The sequence below is a fragment of the Oncorhynchus mykiss genome, chromosome 9, assembly GCF_057628025.1.
Source record: "Oncorhynchus mykiss isolate SJ-2025 chromosome 9, ASM5762802v1, whole genome shotgun sequence".
In the NCBI taxonomy this organism is placed as follows: Eukaryota; Metazoa; Chordata; class Actinopteri; order Salmoniformes; family Salmonidae; genus Oncorhynchus; species Oncorhynchus mykiss.
Genome location: NC_143030.1, coordinates 18,526,226 through 18,544,054, shown reverse-complemented (window position 1 = coordinate 18,544,054; position 17,829 = coordinate 18,526,226). Strand labels below are relative to the sequence as shown.

Here is a 17,829-nt window from a genome sequence, read left to right as displayed (position 1 = left end):
TCCCTCTGTTGGGCCTAGTAGTGAGAGGAGAAGGTGAGTCTATTTCTGGACCTGCCTGTGGATATTTAATGAGCCAGTGAGAGAGAGAGAGAGAGCAGCAGGCTACTTAATCACTTAATCATTCATGTCTGACCTTCTGAAACTGATAATGAAGATAGTCCTCTCTCTCTCTCTCAGTCAGAAGACTTCTATGGCATGAGGCGTCTCTACGTGACGCTGGGCTCCTGTCTGTTCTACAAGGTGGGTGTCACACACACACACACCTGACACCTGTCTGCTGGATCGCTGTCCTTTCCACACACACTTGACACCTGGGCCCACGGTGAAGCCCAACACCTCACAGACACCCTTGGATGGATAGGAAGAAAGAGCCAGTTAAATGCTATCTATATAATCACATAACATCACCCAGGATAACACGCTGTACTTCTTCATTCCCTGTGTGTGTGCGCGTGTGTGCGTTCTTTTGTTCCTGTGTGTGTGTTCTCTGTTTGTCTACGTGTGTGTGTTTGTTCCTGTGGGTCTGTGTTCTCTGTCTCTCTACAGGGCTACCTGATAGCCAACCACCTCCCCAAGGAGGACCTGCTGGATGTTTGTCTGTACTGCCAGCACTACTGTCTCCTCCCCCTGGCAGCAGAGCAGCGCGTGGGCCAGCTGGTCATCTGGAGAGAGGTGTTCCCACAACATCGCACCCAGAACACCCAGACACAGACCAATAACAACCACTGTACCAGGCCCGGCTACTGCCAGCCACAGGGACGCTACTTCCTGCTCATAGTGGGACTGGTAAATCGTAGTATTAAATAGAACACTAAAGGATGGCCATCTTGGTCTGGAAAGCTTTCATTCTAGAAACACATTATTTTCTTCTGCATTACTAAAAAGAAGAAATGCATCTTAATCCAGTTAGACTTGATCCCTGACCAAGATGGCTGCCATTATCAACTTAGACACCTATCAACCTTTTCCATCTAGTGAGTTGACCCTTTTCCACCCAGACATTTCTGTGAACCCACACATTCTCTCTCCTTCTCCCCCAGAGGCATTTCATGCAGTGCGTCCTCCTGGAGGCAGGGGGCTGTGCGTCCCCTGCCCTGGGGGCCCCGGGACCTGACTGTGTGTACGTGGACCAGGTCAAGGCCACCCTCCTGCAGCTGGAGGGGCTGGACGTAGGGGTGGAGGAACGCCTGGCCGCCCCGCCCGCACCCTGCCTCTCTTGTGCTGACTGGTTCCTCCCCTCTGCCCGGGACAGGTTAGTTTTAGTTTAATAGTTAAGTTTAGTTTGTTAAGTTAAATACTTTACAACAAATTAACCTTAGTTTAGTTGTAAATCACACATACACATTTAGGATCTTGATTTGAGCCAGTTTGCTACACCTGGAAAATAAGTTTGCAGCAACAGGAAATGTGAATTTTAATGAATGTACATTTTTGTAGGGTTTGATACCTTTTTCGTAAGGGAAAATCAAGTCTGACATTTCAAAGTGGAAATTACAACCTTCAGAAGCCTTTTTTAAACCTTGAATACAGTGCTTTCGGAAAGTATTCAGACCCCTTCACTTTTTCCACTTAGTTACATTAAAGCCTTATTCTAAAATTGATTAAATACTTTTTCCCCCTCATCAATCTACAAACAATACCCCATAATGACAAAGCAAAAACTTGTTTTTAGACATTTTGCAAATGTATTAAACATAAAAAACAGATACCTTATTTACATAGCTATTCAGACCCATTGCTATGAGACTCAAAATTGAGCACAGGTGCATCCTGTTTCCATTGATCATCCATGAGATGTTTGTACAACTTGATTGGAGTCCACCTGTGGTAAACCCACAGTTGACAGTGCATGTCAGAGCCAAACCAAGCCATGAGGTCGAAGGAATTTTACGTAGAGCTCCAAGACAGGATTGTGTCGAGGCACAGATCTGGGGAAGGGTACCAAAAAACACAGTGGCCTCCATCATTCTTAAATGGATTAAGTTTGGAACCACCAAGAAACTGAGCTATCGGGGGAGAATGGCCTTGGTCAGGGAGGTGACCAAGAACCCGATGGTCACTCTAACAGAGCTCCAGAGTTCCTCTGAGGAGATGGGAGAACCTTCTAGAATGACAACCATCTCTGCAGTACTCCACTAATCAGGCCTTAATAGTAGTGGCCAGACAGTAGCCACTCTGCTTGGAGTTTGCCAGAAGGCACCTAAAGGACTCTGACCATGAGAAAAAAGATTCTCTAGTCTGATGAAACCAAGATTGAACTATTTGGCCAGAATTCCAAGTGTCCCGTCTGGAGGAAAACAGGCACCGCTCATCACCTGGCCAATACTATCCCTATGGTGAAGCATTGTAGTGGCAGCATCATGCTGTGGGGATGTTTTTCAGCGGCAGGGACTGGCAGACTGGTCAGGATCGAGGGAAAGATTAACCGAGGAAATTACAGGGAGATCCTTGATGAAACCCTGCTCCGGAGCACTCAGGACCTCAAACTGGGGAGACGGTTCACCTTCCAACAGGACAACGGCCCTAAGCACACAGCCAAGACAACGCAGGAGTGGCAGCAACGCTTCCCATCCAACCTTGAGAGGATCTGCAGAGAGGAATGGGAGAAACTTCCCAAATACAGGTGTGCCAAGCTTGTAGCGTCATACCCAAGAAGACTCGAAGCTGTAATCGCTGCCATAGGTGCTTCAACAAAGTACTGAGTAAGGGGTCTGGATACCTTTGTAAATGTGATATTTCAGTAGTTTTTTTTTTAAATAAATGTAAAAAACGTGTTTTTGATTTGTTATTATCGAGTATTGTGTTTAGATTGTAACGTAACAAAATGTGAACAAAGTGAACGGGTCCGAATACATTCCAAATGCACTGTACACTACAAGTTTTACATTTCCTGCATTGCAGGGAAGTTATACTGTAAAGGGGTGATCAAATTAAGATCCGACATTGGTATAAAATCCTCCAGGATGAGACAAAGTGGTCAGAATACTTACTTCCATTGTGGTCCTCAGGTTGGACACCATGGCTGCATCGTCCCCTGTCCTCAGTAAGCTGACTGGGGCTGTGAAGCCACCGTCCTCCACCCAGGGAGGGGGGAAGGGAGTGGGCAGGAGCCTCTTCGGAGGGGGTGCCCGGAGACCTAGCCCCCAGAGGAGTCAGTCGGACAGTGGGAGCGAGGGACAGCCGGAGGGGGGTGTAGGAGGGCAGACAGGGCTCAGTCCACACTCCACCCCGGACTCAGCCCGGAAGCTGGACGGGCGGAGAGACTCGCTGGGTTCGGGTGGATCTGATGGGAGTGGAGCCAGTGGAAGTATTTTCAAGGTATCGTCATAACCTTCCCCATTGCTAAGGTTCCATCAGCAGTATTGACTTTGATACATTACATTTGTTAGACACGCATACACAACTAGGAGAAAATATAGTTTTTAGTGAGCACAGTATGCGTGGGAATCCATGGCTTTTGTCATTTACCAATGGACCTTTTGTTGTCTATTTGTTCCCCTAGATTCCCAAGATGAAGCACCCTAACCCATTCTACCTGGGCACCCTGAAGAAGAGTCTGACAGAGAGAGAGACAGAGGAGATGTACCACACCATTAAGTGAGTGAAACAGGCCAGCAATGTTAGAAGTTAGTTTATCCTTGTTGTAATAATGGTCTGACGCCCCATTCTATTCCATTCTCTATCATTCTATTCCATTCCATTATTTTCTATTCCATCCATTCTATTCGTTTCTATTCCATTCATTCTCTACTATTCTATCCCATTCCACTCTCTCTCTGTGCTGTGTTCCCAGGTTGACATCTGGGGCAGAGAACACTCTGTTCCACTATGTGCTGATGGAGACAGTACAGGGCATCTTCATAGCTCCTACACACAGGGAGCTGGCCCAGCTCAGCGGCTCCATCCACCCTCAGCTCATACGTAACTTCCACCACTGCTGCCTCTCCATACGGGCCACCTTCCAGCAGAGTCTAACGTCCAGGGTGAGATACGAAACACACACACACACACGGGTGTGTACATGCACGCACATACCCAGACACACTCTTTCTTTCTCTCTCTCTCACACACACACACACACACACACAACACATTCTCATATGTAACAATGTGTCTGAGTTGTAATAGCCTCGTCGCGAACTAGGCTTCCCTAAAATGGGAAGCCTGGGGATGTTCCATGGCAGAAATCATCTAGAGAGGGGTCGGAACTCGTTGTAAATCAGTGACGCCTTGCAACACGTCAAACCAATCAAATTAGTGACGTAGGGACAACATTTTCTGTTATTTCGAGATGTGCTAAAGCTGCAGCAAGAGGGGAGAAATGGCCTACAATGCTGACCTGAGGGAAAGCATGAGGGACAATAAATAGCTAGCCACAATGCGGTTTGTTTTGATAAAAGTCAGCTAATCTTGTAAGCTACCTAGGTATAACTAACTAGCTAGTTACATTTCTCTCAACATTATAAAGCCTACACATTTTTTTTAAATAAAAACAGCATATTATTGACCTAAAAGGTTAGCTGTATTAGCCCAGTCGCTAGCTTATCCAGGCTCAGTGATACCATGTGCTGTCTATCTATGGGAACAACTGCAATCATTTTGCATGTAACATTGCTAAAATGAATGAATGACCGCAGTGCCAAGGCGCCACTACAGCCAGCCTGGGTTTTGATCCCAGGCTGTTTGACAGGATGGCCAAGCGCAGTCCGGGGCAGGGGAGGGTTTCGCCGGTGGAGATTTTCTTGGCACATCGTTCTCTAGCGACTCCTTGTGACAGGGCAGGGCGCCTGCAAGCTGAATCCGGACATCAGTCGAACAGTGTTTCCTCTGACACATTGTTGCGGCTGTAGGCTAACTCAACTGAGCTGCTATCTAGTTACCTTTTCACACTGTTAAACTAAGTTAATTCAATGTCATCAGCTAGCTAACTTCCTATTAGATCGCTGCAGGTTAAGCGAGCAGGGTGATAAGAAGTAGCAGAACACACCTGTTCAGGGCCTGGTTAGTACTGGGATGGGAGACCGCATGGGAATACCAGGTGCCGTAAGCCAGAAAAAAAAAAATATATATATATATGTATATATATATATATATATATATATATATATATATATATATACAAAAAAATAATACAATGCTACCTGTAATGCGCATCCCCTATACTAGCGTTGGCCAACCTTGCTCCACTGATCCCTGATCCACTAGGTGAGCAGACTTCTATTCGAACCCAGTAATAGCACACTTGATTATCAACTCATTAGATTTGATATGTTGAATCAGGTGTGTTATTGCTGGGCTGAAACAGAACCCTGCACACCCAGCAGACCTCTAGCAGGATTGCCCTGCTCCAATTCTAATAGGTTTATACATTGTGTGTGATTTTTAACTGTATTTTGTATACAACATTTGCTAACATATAGGATATACCCTTAGTCTCTTGGGATATTTATTGGGACCTATATTTATCTGCAAACAGGCTTTCACAGCTTCCCTTATCTGTGGACAGAAAACATTACAAAGAAACAGGCTTCAGAATACTCCAATTAGACAGCACTGAATATTATGTTGCTATTATCTCTCTCCTCAAAGTTGTCCTCTCTAGGGACTGGAACAGGAGAATGTCCTCCCACAAAATTACCTGCCCTATCCAGTAGCCTTAACTGACAGCTGATTACATCAAGATAGAGATCTAATAGGAATTTAGCTAGCTGATGACATTTGATTAACTTAGCTAAAGAGTGTGCAAAGTTAGCTAGATGACAGCTCAGTCGAGTTAGCCTGCAAAGGTGCCTACTATAGCTAGCTAATAATACATTGTTTTTAACATTTAAAAAATGTATTTACTTACTTGAATAGGTTCTCCCGTTGCATGTTTTATTGGTTCTTACAAAAACAAAATAATGGACAATCTTTACAATATTTTCGGTTGTAGCATGCTGCGGTCTAAGGCACTGCATCTCAGTGCTAGAGGCGTCACTACAGACCCTGGTTCGATCCCGGTTTAGAAGGTGCTAGGACGTTTGACTTTACCAGCGTAATCCACTCTCAATTTCAATATATACAGTGCCTTGCGAAAGTATTCGGCCCCCTTGAACTTTGCAACCTTTTGCCACATTTCAGGCTTCAAACATAAAGATATAAAACTGTATTTTTTTGTGAAGAATCAACAGCAAGTGGGACACAATCATGAAGTGGAACGACATTTATTGGATATTTCAAACTTTTTTAACAAATCAAAAACTGAAAAATTGGGCGTGCAAAATTATTCAGCCCCTTTACTTTCAGTGCAGCAAACTCTCTCCAGAAGTTCAGTGAGGATCTCTGAATGATCCAATGTTGACCTAAATGACTAATGATGATAAATACAATCCACCTGTGTGTAATCAAGTCTCTGTATAAATGCACCTGCACTGTGATAGTCTCAGAGGTCCGTTAAAAGCGCAGAGAGCATCATGAAGAACAAGGAACACACCAGGCAGGTCCGAGATACTGTTGTGAAGAAGTTTAAAGCCGGATTTGGATACAAAAAGATTTCCCAAGCTTTAAACATCCCAAGGAGCACTGTGCAATCGATAATATTGAAATGGAAGGAGTATCAGACCACTGCAAATCTACCAAGACCTGGCCGTCCCTCTAAACTTTCAGCTCATACAAGGAGAAGACTGATCAGAGATGCAGCCAAGAGGCCCATGATCACCCTGGATGAACTGCAGAGATCTACAGCTGAGGTGGGAGACTCTGTCCAAAGGACAACAATCAGTCGTATATTGCACAAATCTGGCCTTTATGGAAGAGTGGCAAGAAGAAAGCCATTTCTTAAAGATATCCATAAAAAGTGTTGTTTAAAGTTTGCCACAAGCCACCTGGGAGACACACCAAACATGTGGAAGAAGGTGCTCTGGTCAGATGAAACCAAAATTGAACTTTTTGGCAACAATGCAAAACGTTATGTTTGGCGTAAAAGCAACACAGCTGAACACACCATCCCCACTGTCAAACATGGTGGTGGCAGCATCATGGTTTGGGCCTGCTTTTCTTCAGCAGGGACAGGGAAGATGGTTAAAATTGATGGGAAGATGGATGGAGCCAAATACAGGACCATTCTGGAAGAAAACCTGATGGAGTCTGCAAAAGACCTGAGACTGGGACGGAGATTTGTCTTCCAACAAGACAATGATCCAGAACATAAAGCAAAATCTACAATGGAATGGTTCAAAAATAAACATATCCAGGTGTTAGAATGGCCAAGTCAAAGTCCAGACCTGAATCCAATCGAGAATCTGTGGAAAGAACTGAAAACTGCTGTTCACAAATGCTCTCCATCCAACCTCACTGAGCTCAAGCTGTTTTGCAAGGAGGAATGGGAAAAAATGTCAGTCTCTCGATGTGCAAAACTGATAGAGACATACCCCAAGCGACTTACATCTGTAATCGCAGCAAAAGGTGGCGCTACAAAGTATTAACTTAAGGGGGCTGAATAATTTTGCACGCCCAATTTTTCAGTTTTTGATTTGTTAAAAAAGTTTGAAATATCCAATAAATGTCGTTCCACTTCATGATTGTGTCCCACTTGTTGTTGATTCTTCACAAAAAAATACAGTTTTATATCTTTGTTTGCGACCTTTTGCCACATTTCAGGCTTCAAAGTTCAAGGGGGCCAAATACTTTCGCAAGGCACTGTATAAATCGCAGACTGTCGGCCACACTTGATAACTTAAAAAATAGCACTTGAAACTAGCATAGGGAACAACTACCCAGACGGAAAACAGTGATGCACAGAACACACAGCACCCCTTCTATGGGTGTGTGGGGGAGGGTTCTTGAAATCTAACATCCTATCCAAATCTTGCAGTTGAGGAATAACGGGGCATTATCTGTGTCATATTTTGATGATTGTTAAATTGTTTAAAAAAAATGCCAATAAATATATTGTACAAAAAAAAAACATCTTGCAGTTGGGAGCCAGCAAACAATTCAAACCGTTTTTGCAATACAAAATTCTCCATACCTCCAAGGGAGGTATGACAACGATGATTTTTGGGATGTATGGCAATGTGAGACTAGAGTTGTAATAACAAAGGTAGTGTTTATGTATAAAATCATAGACTTCTCTGTCTATATGAATGTGTTTTTATCTCTGTTAGCAGGGTAGGCGGGGTACAGACAGACCCCAGAGGACCCATGGGCTGGGCCCAGTGAAGGAACACGGGGTTCTGTTCCAGTGTAAACCTGAGAACTGGACCGACCAGAGGAAGCCTGCTCCTACCATGACCTACTGGGTGATAGGGTATATGACAGTGCAAAATACTAAATTGGTACCCTGTTCCCTATGTAGTGCACAATTTAGAGACCTAGCCAATATACTATATGAGGAAACACTTTGTCTTGTCACGTACCCTATTCTCTATATGCTGTAGACTAGATTTGACCAGAGCGGCTCAGTGTACTATATGGGGAATAGGGTGCCAATTAAGACTAGGCCAACTGTGTCTGTGCTTACATAGTGTGGCAGCCCACCCAACTCCACTGTATATGATTGATTCTCCTATTATGATATTTATTTAGCCTCTGTTGCTATACAGGGTCAGTGTTTATGAATAATGGCTTTGTGTGCATTGGCAGCATTATGAGTGATGTCTGTAATGAATGTAGGGTTTCTAGTGTAGGGATGGTGGTCTGTCCTTGTAGAAATGACTGATGGCACTTTGGTTCTGTCTCGGGCTGTTGATTTTGGACGCCTTTGTGTGTGTGAGAGAGACTACAGGTGGCCCTCAGGGAGAGAGGTCTGTCTGAGTGGTAAAGAAGGGAAGTAAAACTGTCTGGGTGGTAGAGTAAAGAAAGGAAGTAAAACACTGGAGTTAACTTTGAGTGAGAGGCTTGGAGTAGCAGATCACCATGTAACAGCTGGGTTTTAGGTTTCAGTGACAGTTAGACGCATACTGGGCAGAGATCTTCATTTATCAAGGTGGTCCTGTATTGCCTACTCTCTTGACCTCTAGGGCTTTTTATTCAATTTTTTTAATCACTTCGCAATTATGTCCTCCTACCTATGCTCCTCTGCCTTGGGTGCGGCCCAATAATATCTCCTTTCTCCTGAAGTGTGCACTCGTTCACTATTCCCCACAAAATGAAAAGCATTGGATTGGTGGAGGCAAGGGCTAGAGAGTGTTTCCATATACCAGTCAATTCCTTTAAAATCCATGAAGGGAAGTGAACAAGTGCACACTTCAGGAGAATGTAGATATTATTAGGATGCCCCAGAAACCCACTCTGCCATTTTCCTCCTCTTTCTCACTTTGAAGCTCTGTTGTCTCTGTGTTCCAGCCGGATGCTTCTAGAACCCGTCCCTCAGGAATTCTATGTGTGTTTTCATGACTCCGTGGCAGAGGTTCCCGTGGAGATGGCCTTCCGCCTATCTTTCGGCCTGGCCTTGTGACGAGCCGTCTGCCAACAGTCTCTTAATGAACTCTGATAACACTACTACCTACAGACAGCGGTGCACAACCCTGGGTTCTTTTCATTAGGCATCAAATGGAAGAAAACTGATAGAAACAGGGAGGGGCTACCTGAACTCCAATAAGAACCGCTTGTTTGTTTCCCGTCACAAAATATTTTACAACAGTACACCCTAATGAACACGACCCTGGTCTTCAACGTTTCATAGTCGACCTCAACGCCTGCTTACTGTCTGTCTGAGATATTGCGGGAACTAAGACTTGTCTTGTTCCAGACAGACATTGATCACCTGACAGCAGATAGGAAAGGAAAGACCAAGGTTGTTCTCTGTTAGACTTGGACCAGCTCCAGTGGAACAGCAGGGGACAACGCTGTGGAACATTCAGATAGAAATATATTAAATAGAAAAAACACGCCTGATATGTAGAATATTATTGTAAGGAATCACGTCAGCTCTATTCATTGCATTTCTATCTGTAACGTCTCACTACACTTGCCTACTGAACGAAGCCCTGGGTTTACTGGATGCAACAATTTTGTGTCTGAAATGGCACCCTACTCCGTATTGAGTGCACAGCTTTTGAATCTGGTCAAATGTAGTGCACTATGTAGGGAATAGTGTGCCATGTAGGACAAGCCACTAAACTCAATAATACCTCAGAAAACAGGCTGCAGGGAAAGCATTTTGCTGCTGTTCTGACCGTAGAAATAGAATCTCATTCTAGTTCAGTGATTCTGACATTGTTGTTCATTTAAAGGTGCTACACATTGGATTTTTATTTTTGCATTTTGACCCGCCAGAGCAGCATCTGTTGTCAAAGTGAGAAAGCTGTTCTGACTTGGCTGTGTTATCTAGTGGAAATCCCTCTGTCATTTCCTGGTTGCAAAAATTCTACACTGTTCGCTCAATTTCAGTTTGTGTGAAAACGAGCACTGGATAGTGTAGGGAATCATTGTACAATCTAAATTTCTGTGAAATATCTTGCAATTCACCTAGCTTAAGGCTGCATTCAAAACAAAACTCCCCCTCATCCCATTTCCCCGTAACATGGCGGAGAATTGCACTTGAGCCTTTACTTTGGGTTTTGGTCCACCAGCTGCAAAAATCCTATGTGTAGCACCTTTTAAGTGTGCCTGACCAAATAATGTGACTGTTCTTGCTTGCTAGCCTCTCCACATTGGCATGGCAACCGCCTTAAGTGGAGTTAAATTCCTATATGTTGTTGATTGTGTGTGGGGGGGGGGGGGGTGGTATTGTATTTAAGCTGTACAGTATTTTGCATAGAAGTCAAATAATTTGTGATACAAATGCACCTTTGAGTCTGTTGATTAAAATAAAAACCTGTTTTGGTTTCCTGGGGTCATTTTCTCAATTTATCAAACAGTGTGTAACATGTTAACATGATGCTATACAGTGCTTTGCAGCTTCCTAAATGAATACAAAACCATTAACGATATATTTACAAAAAAGAAAGTCCTTCATGATCAACAGGCAACCGAGCACTGTAATTTTAGGAAAAAGCTGATTTACTTCAGCTGATTCATTTCACAAAACAAGGTTACCTTGTTAAATTCTTATACAATCTACATCACGTGGACTTCCACAAACAGGATCTAGAAATGAAATACAAACTGGCTAATGTGGCTGTAGCCTCCATTATTATGATGCGTGTTATCAGGGCTAAATTTGACTGACTGACTGATGCATTGATTTGAACAACATTCATCTCTTTTGTAAGTACACATAATTATGTCATTAGTTTGCCACCAGAAATGCAGAGGAAATGACAAATTACTGGACATATCAAGAAAAAAAAGAAAGCATTTTTATAATCTGCTAAATAAAAAATATCCACCTTGTCCTTTGATTTAGCCCTAGAGTCTGTACGGCCAGCAAGCCAAAACCTTCCAAAGAGGTCAAGTTCAAGTGACGCTCTCCACAACAAGGACCAGATTCTTCTTGTAGCACTCCAGACTACAGAGCGGGATCCCCGTCTTGGAGCACGAGTACCTCTTCAGATTACTGCACCCGTTTACTCCGCACCCTACCGGTGCCGGTGGAGGGGGGCACGGGGGAGCAGGGGTGGGGGCTAGCACCCCCTTGGGAAAGGAAATCCCCATTCCCTGGGCCGAGTCGCAGTAGCGGACCATGGGACACTGGGCCTGCTTGGACTTGCGTTCCCTCATGCTCTTGATCTTGGCCTTCGAGGTCTTGGTGAGCCTCTCAATGGTCTGGTTCTTGTTCTCCTCTGCCTTCTTGGCAGCCTGCAGACGCCTCTTGCGGGCACGCTCCTCCCTCTTCTGCATCATCTCAGCGGTCATCTCCTTCTCCTTGTAGCCCATGGGCAGCTCCAGGAGAGGCTGGTTCTGTTGCTTATGCAGGAGGGCTTTCTGTAAGACAGAAGCACACACACACAAACACAGTCAGGTACAGTAGGATGTAGACCTAAATCTATAGGGTTAGGGCATTTCTGTAACCTAAGTTTATAACCACTAGCAATTTCTCAGGTCATATCGTAACCTTAAATCACATGGTGGAGGAAAAACTCAGAACTCTACATGTCAGACTAGACTAGGCCTGTCCGGACCCTGTTACCTGTCTGGCTGTGAGCAGTGACTCATCGACCTCCTTCTTCAGCTCTCCGTTGTCGTCCAGCTCTCCTTTCTCCAGGGCGTCCAGCCACTTCTCCTCCTCGTCCACCGGCCCCCCCAGTCCCCCCAGGGAGTCAGAGTCCATGTCTGGCAGAGGAGACGGGTCCAGGTTACTGTCCTCATCTAGAGACAAGAAACAGACAAGTGCATGGTCAAGATATTAGAATGACATGGCTGCGATCCAAATTAATTAAAAATAAAGCTGAAATATCTTCAGTCAATAAGTATTCAACTCCTTTGTTAAAGCAAGCCTAAATCAGTTCAGAAGTAAAAATGTGCTTAAGTATCACAATAAGTTGCATGGACTTATTGGACTATGTGTGCAATAAGTGTTTAACATGATTTTTGAATGACTACCTCATCTCTGTACCCCACACATAGAATTATCTATAAGGTCCCTCAGTCCCGCAGTGAATTTCAAACAGATTCAACCACAAAGACCAGGGAGGTTTTACAATGCCTCGCCAAGAAGGGCACCCATTGGTAGATCGGTAAATTTAAAAAAAATCTAAGCAGACATTGAATATCCCTTTGAGCATGGCGAAGTTATTCATTATACTTTGGATGGTGTATCAATACACCCAGTCAATACAAATATACAGGTGTCCTTCCTAACTGAGTTGCCAGAAAGGAAGGAAACCGCTCAGGGATTTCACCTTGAGGCCAATGGTTAATTTAAAACAGTTACAGAGTTTAATGGCTGTGATAGGAGAAAACTGAGGCTGGATCAACAATGTTGTAATTACTCCACAATACTAACCTAATTGACAGAATGAAAAGAAGGAAGCCTGTACAGAATAAAGAATATTCCAAAACATGCATCTTGTTTGCAAAAAAAGTAACACTGAAAAAATGTGGCAAAGCAATTAACTTTTTGTCCTGAATGCAATATTATGTTTTTGGGCAAATCCAATACAACAAATTACTGAGTACCACTCTCCATATTTTCTAGCATAGTGGTGGTTGCATCATGTTATGGATATGCTTGTAATCTCTAAGGACTGGGGAGTTTTTCAGGATAGAAAAAATAAATGGAATGGAGCTAAGCACAGACAAAATCCTAGAGGAAAACCTGGTTCAGTAAGCTTTCCAACAGATACTGGGAGATGAATTCACCTTTCAGAAGGACAATAACCTAAAACACAAATCTACACTGGAGTTGCTTACCAAGTAGACAGTAAATGTTCCTGAGTGGTCGAGTTACAGTTTAGACTTAAATCTGCTTGAAAATCTATGGCACGATTCGGTGGTTGTCTAGCAATGATCAACAACCAATTTGAGCTTGAAGAATTCAGAAAATAATACAGGTGTAGAAAGCTCTTAGACACGTACCCAGAAAGACTCACAATAATCACTGCCAAATGTGTTTCTAACATTTATTGACTCAGGGGTATGAATACTTATGTTTCTTAAAACATGTTTTCACTTTGTCATTATTGGGTAGATGGGTGAGATTTTTTTTTATTTAATACATTTTGAATTCCGGCTGTAACACAACAAAATGTGGAATAAGTCAAGTGGTATGAACACTTTCTAAAGGCACTGTGTGTAGTAAATCAATCAGTTTAAACAGGAAATGACTTTTATATTGATTGGACATGATGAGAGTAAGAGACAGACCTTGGCACTCACCAAGCCAGGCCCGGTACTGCTCGAGTGGGACGCCCTCAGAAGGCTCCTCATCGTCATCATCATCCGAGTCGTCATCATCGTCCACGATCATCAGAGGAGACGGGGAGCGGGCTACACCAGGGACCACACTGAATGTTGGCACACTGGTTCATTAAGAAAAAGGAGAGATAACGAGAACGGGGTTAGAATTTCAGGTCACGTGAACGATGGACCTATATTTTGCATCAGAAGTCAATAGGAACTGATCAGGGCCAGGGTGAGTTTCTCCAAAATATAAAGAATATCTTTAGCACTAAGACCATGTTAAAACCATTGGTAGGCATTGGGCAAACCATGATATTTATGTTTTCTGAGAATCTCACCCTTGTTAAGCTCAGTAGTCTCTGTGTCACTCTTAAAATAGAAGCCAGCGAGGTCTCACCTTTTGGTCCCCAGCGTTTGGCCTCCCAGTTTGATCTTGAGTCGAAGCTGTGTGGGGGGCTTGAGTCGGAGCTGCGTGGGGGGCTTGAGTCGGAGCTGCGTGGGGGGCTTGAGTCGGAGCTGCGTGGGGGGCTTGATCAGGATGCCAGAAGATGACTCCAGGGCCTCGGAGTAGGAGCTGTGTCCGTCGTCACGGTGATGCTTCTTCTTGTGCTTCTTATGCTTCTTGTGTTTCCTCCTATGGAGGCTGTGTAACCCCAGGTGGTCTCCATCACCTGTAGTCACAGATAACCAATAAAGATGTAGACAAAATAGATAGAAAGACAATCAGGCCTATTTAGAAGTGCTGTTCATAGGTTGGTGGCATCTTAATCGGGGAGAACAGGCTCGAGGTAATGGCTCGAGCAGAAAAGGTGGAATGGTATCAAATACATCAAACACATGGTTTCACTCCATTCCAGCCATTATTATGAGCCCTCAGCAGCCTCCACTGGTGTTATGGGCTCGGTTGGTAGAGCATGGCGCTTGCAACACCAAGGATCGTGGGTTTGATTTCTGCTGGGACCACCCATCAAAAAAAATGTATGCATGGTTGTCCACAACAATAAAAACATTTTTTAAAAAGAGTGCTCTGTTCTTTCGACCAGTCTGCTCAAAATTTTAAAACATGTATTTTTTTCATATATAGACACACCCTATGTGTTTGAATAAATCAACTATATGCACTGAGCTTCTCTGATGCTTTAAGCGCAGTGTGTGATGAAATAACTAAGACACACAAATGACTCAAGGGGGAGTCCAATGGCCAAAAATACCTCATTTGTTTAGGAACATCATTCCCTATTCCCTCAACCCCTACTCTCTTTATGTAAAACATGTATGCATTGCATGAACTTGACCAATAGGGCCTGACCTCTCATAATCACATGAATCAATTGGTTATAACCAACTCCAAACACCGTAACACACCACGGGTACCAAACAGGTGCTTTTAGATCACAATATTATTATTTTTTCTTACCATTTGGAACAGTGTAAATTACACTAAATAAAGTATAAATGTACCAGTCAATGTCTATGAAGCATTGATTACAGCAGACTATAAACAGTTGCATGCATTCGTGAATTGCGGTTTATTTATTGTTTCGCTTCTTTTTTTATTTCATTTTAAAACTAAAATGCTTAATTGCATTTCAAAGCGTGAATGACTTGTATGATGACATGAGCGAACGATTCATTGATTGATACAGTAGCCTATTTATTGAAATAAACCTAAGTAAGTTACAGTACTAAGACTAAAGAGGACGGGCTCTAAGGCCTAAAGGCTCGATGGTGGTTATACAAGAAACCAACTAATGATAATGACATTACCTATTATAATGATGATCATAACAATAATTGTAATAGAAGAAGAAGAAGATCAAGAAAAGGGAGGGCATGGGAGCGAGAGCTGCGTGCATATTATGTGTCTTGTGCACCATGGAGTTTTTTTGAGAATGCTTGACTAAGGAAGTCTCAGCGTATTGACCAGTCGACTAAGCAGGGTCAGCTCTACCGCATGACTGTTAGTGGCATATATTATTATAATAATGCCATGTATGACTCAAAATAATGACAAGTGGCATCTGGACTGTTCCTAATCGCTTCTTATGGCAAGTGAATATGATGGTGTCAAATCTTCAATTCACAAACAACCAACCAGGCATTTGTATCCAGATGATTACAGGTTAGATCAGTAACAGAGAGAGGGGGTGGGGACTAAAATAAAAACAGCCATGCTTGCGTCGTGGGAGCATAACAGTAACAGTAAACATAACATAACAGTAAAATTGTTAAAAAAAACTCACCTAAAAGAAACCTTGGGTGGATCATGTCTTTCCTTTTCCCCATTAAAACGACTATATGTAAATCAAAACAAGCAAAGGTGTTCTGCAAGTTTACATCACAGCAAGGTCGTTGGCCTTGATCTAGCTATATGCGGAAAAGTCGTGTTATCAAACGCGATAGCTTCTCGACGCACGAGCAACCTACTCGAGAGTTTTCACACGATTTGATAGCCTGGTAAATTGAAAATCATCTACTTTGCTAGCTAACGCAGTTGCAAGCACGTTTGATGTGACAAATAACAACTGACTAGCTAGATGGAATGATTAGCTATCTACTGTAGCTAACATTAGCCTTTAGATAAATTAGTTGCTCACAAATCAATGATTCACGGTGCGGATGCAGCTGCTCTCCTTCGGTTAAGTTGCTAGTTATTTGTACAAACGGGACAGTAATGACTGAGTTATTATTTGAAAATACACAAGCCCGAGAAATCAAAACAAATAGCTAGCTAGCTACGTGCTAGCAGCAATGGAATATTTTCCTCGCGGGTTTCAATACGATTATTTACGTGTATTCGGGTACGCTGCCGCCACCCACCGGTGCGGCGGTGGAATTACTGTCTAGCCTTGACTGTTACGTTGATCTGGTTCAGTATTAAATTATCGGAGATCATTTGTTACGATTTTATTATCAGGGATTATTTTTTTTTAAATTGCATCATGCAGTTAGTTGATATACGTATAATTACTTGTACAGTAATCTCAAAATTATATACTTATTTTGACCCCTGGGTAATGTAGGGCTTGAAAGTAAACATTTTACTGTAAGATCTGTTGTCTTCGGGGCATGTGACAAATAACATTTGATTTGGTTGGACTCCAGTGGACTATTGCAGTGAAAACTACATTATCCAGTGGCCACTGTACGTTTAAGTGTCAAATGCTTAAGGTCAGTCATGAAACAAACTTGGTTGTATACATACATCTGTTGTTCGTCTGCTCAAATGTATTCCTATTATATGATTTTTGTGCACTGTATTTCAGGTTTAATCCGTGCATTATGTTCTTTATTTTAATTTTTATATATTTTTGTTGTTGTTGGGAGGGTAGATCCGCTTTAATATTGCAGATAGATTGCGGCTTCAATCAATGTAATGGTCTGCATCATTTCCAATCCCCCATATATATTTTTTGTAAATATTTTATATATATTTTCCCCTAACCCTACCATCCCGCCCCTAATTGGAGTAAACTAATAGTGAGCAACTCTTAGGCTTCTACTTCCAGCTTATACATACTATATGCATTTTACGGACACAGAATATTTTAAATAGTTATCTTTTGTTTGTTTTTAGTCCCATCCTTCAGCTCGACTCAACCCCGTCCATCTATCTCTGAACACCATCCAGTTTATATTTCTATTTGCCATATATTTTTCAACTGTCCTGTGATGTTTCACAAAAGTGCTGAACCTTTCTATTCTCATAGATTCTACATATTGTAAATAAAATATAAACATTTTTGCTAAGAGTTGTCTTATATTGTTGATCGATTGACTATGACTTTTTAAATCACCCAGCAGTGCTATTTGCAGAGTTAGCTCCAAATAAATGTTGCAATTCTTCAGCCATTCCCGATCTTGCAACCAAAAACAAGCTACATATGGACAGTACAAAAACAAATGATCTAATGATTATGTCTCTTTGCAGCAAAATCTGCAGAGCTGGGATGGTTGTATCCCCATAAATATATATATACATATATATATATATATATATATATATATATATATATATATATATATATATATATAAAACATTCCTAAAACCCAGAAATAAGTTAC

The 17,829-nt window shown here is 42.5% G+C and overlaps 2 protein-coding genes across 10 annotated transcripts in view; one reads left to right on the top strand and one right to left on the bottom strand.

Moving 5' to 3' along the window:
- Positions 1-10,809, top strand: part of LOC110531601 (protein inturned) — a 41,912-nt gene extending 31,103 nt beyond the window's left edge. For 2 of the 8 annotated variants that reach the window (XM_021614888.3, XM_021614885.3), the window contains exons 10-17: positions 178-240; positions 547-786; positions 1,041-1,252; positions 3,009-3,318; positions 3,503-3,597; positions 3,794-3,983; positions 8,148-8,287; positions 9,325-10,809. In XM_021614888.3, coding sequence (XP_021470563.3) covers positions 178-240; positions 547-786; positions 1,041-1,252; positions 3,009-3,318; positions 3,503-3,597; positions 3,794-3,983; positions 8,148-8,287; positions 9,325-9,436 — 1,362 coding nt within the window. In that variant the 3' untranslated portion in view covers positions 9,437-10,809. Of the gene's footprint in view, positions 1-177; positions 241-546; positions 787-1,040; positions 1,253-3,008; positions 3,319-3,502; positions 3,598-3,793; positions 3,984-8,144; positions 8,545-9,324 lie in introns of those variants that run through there. The other 6 variants (XM_021614887.3, XM_021614884.3, XM_090183682.1 and 3 more) reach the window with 3 other exon arrangements.
- On the bottom strand, positions 10,808-16,588 carry LOC110531602 (INO80 complex subunit B). 2 transcript variants are annotated; one of them, XM_021614890.3, is made up of 5 exons: positions 16,008-16,588; positions 14,162-14,435; positions 13,729-13,883; positions 12,053-12,231; positions 10,808-11,847 (listed from the first exon to the last, which is right to left on the bottom strand). In XM_021614890.3, exons 1-5 carry the CDS (start codon positions 16,048-16,050, stop codon positions 11,380-11,382), a joined length of 1,119 nt encoding a protein of 372 aa, XP_021470565.1. In that variant the 5' UTR covers positions 16,051-16,588; the 3' UTR covers positions 10,808-11,379. The 2 variants fall into 2 exon arrangements, with proteins under 2 accessions (XP_021470565.1, XP_021470566.1); XM_021614891.3 differs by having other exon boundaries at positions 13,741-13,883.
- Between the last annotated feature and the right edge of the window lie 1,241 nt (positions 16,589-17,829).

Coding starts and splice junctions, on each gene's coding strand:
- LOC110531602 (XM_021614890.3), bottom strand. CDS start 16,050: ATGGGGAAAAGGAAAGACATGATCCACCCAAGGTTTCTTTTAG. Junction 14,436..16,007: donor CCACCCAAGGTTTCTTTTAG/GTGAGTTTTTTT, acceptor CTGTGACTACAG/GTGATGGAGACCACCTGGGG. Junction 11,848..12,052: donor CACTGCTCACAGCCAGACAG/GTAACAGGGTCC, acceptor TCTGTCTTACAG/AAAGCCCTCCTGCATAAGCA.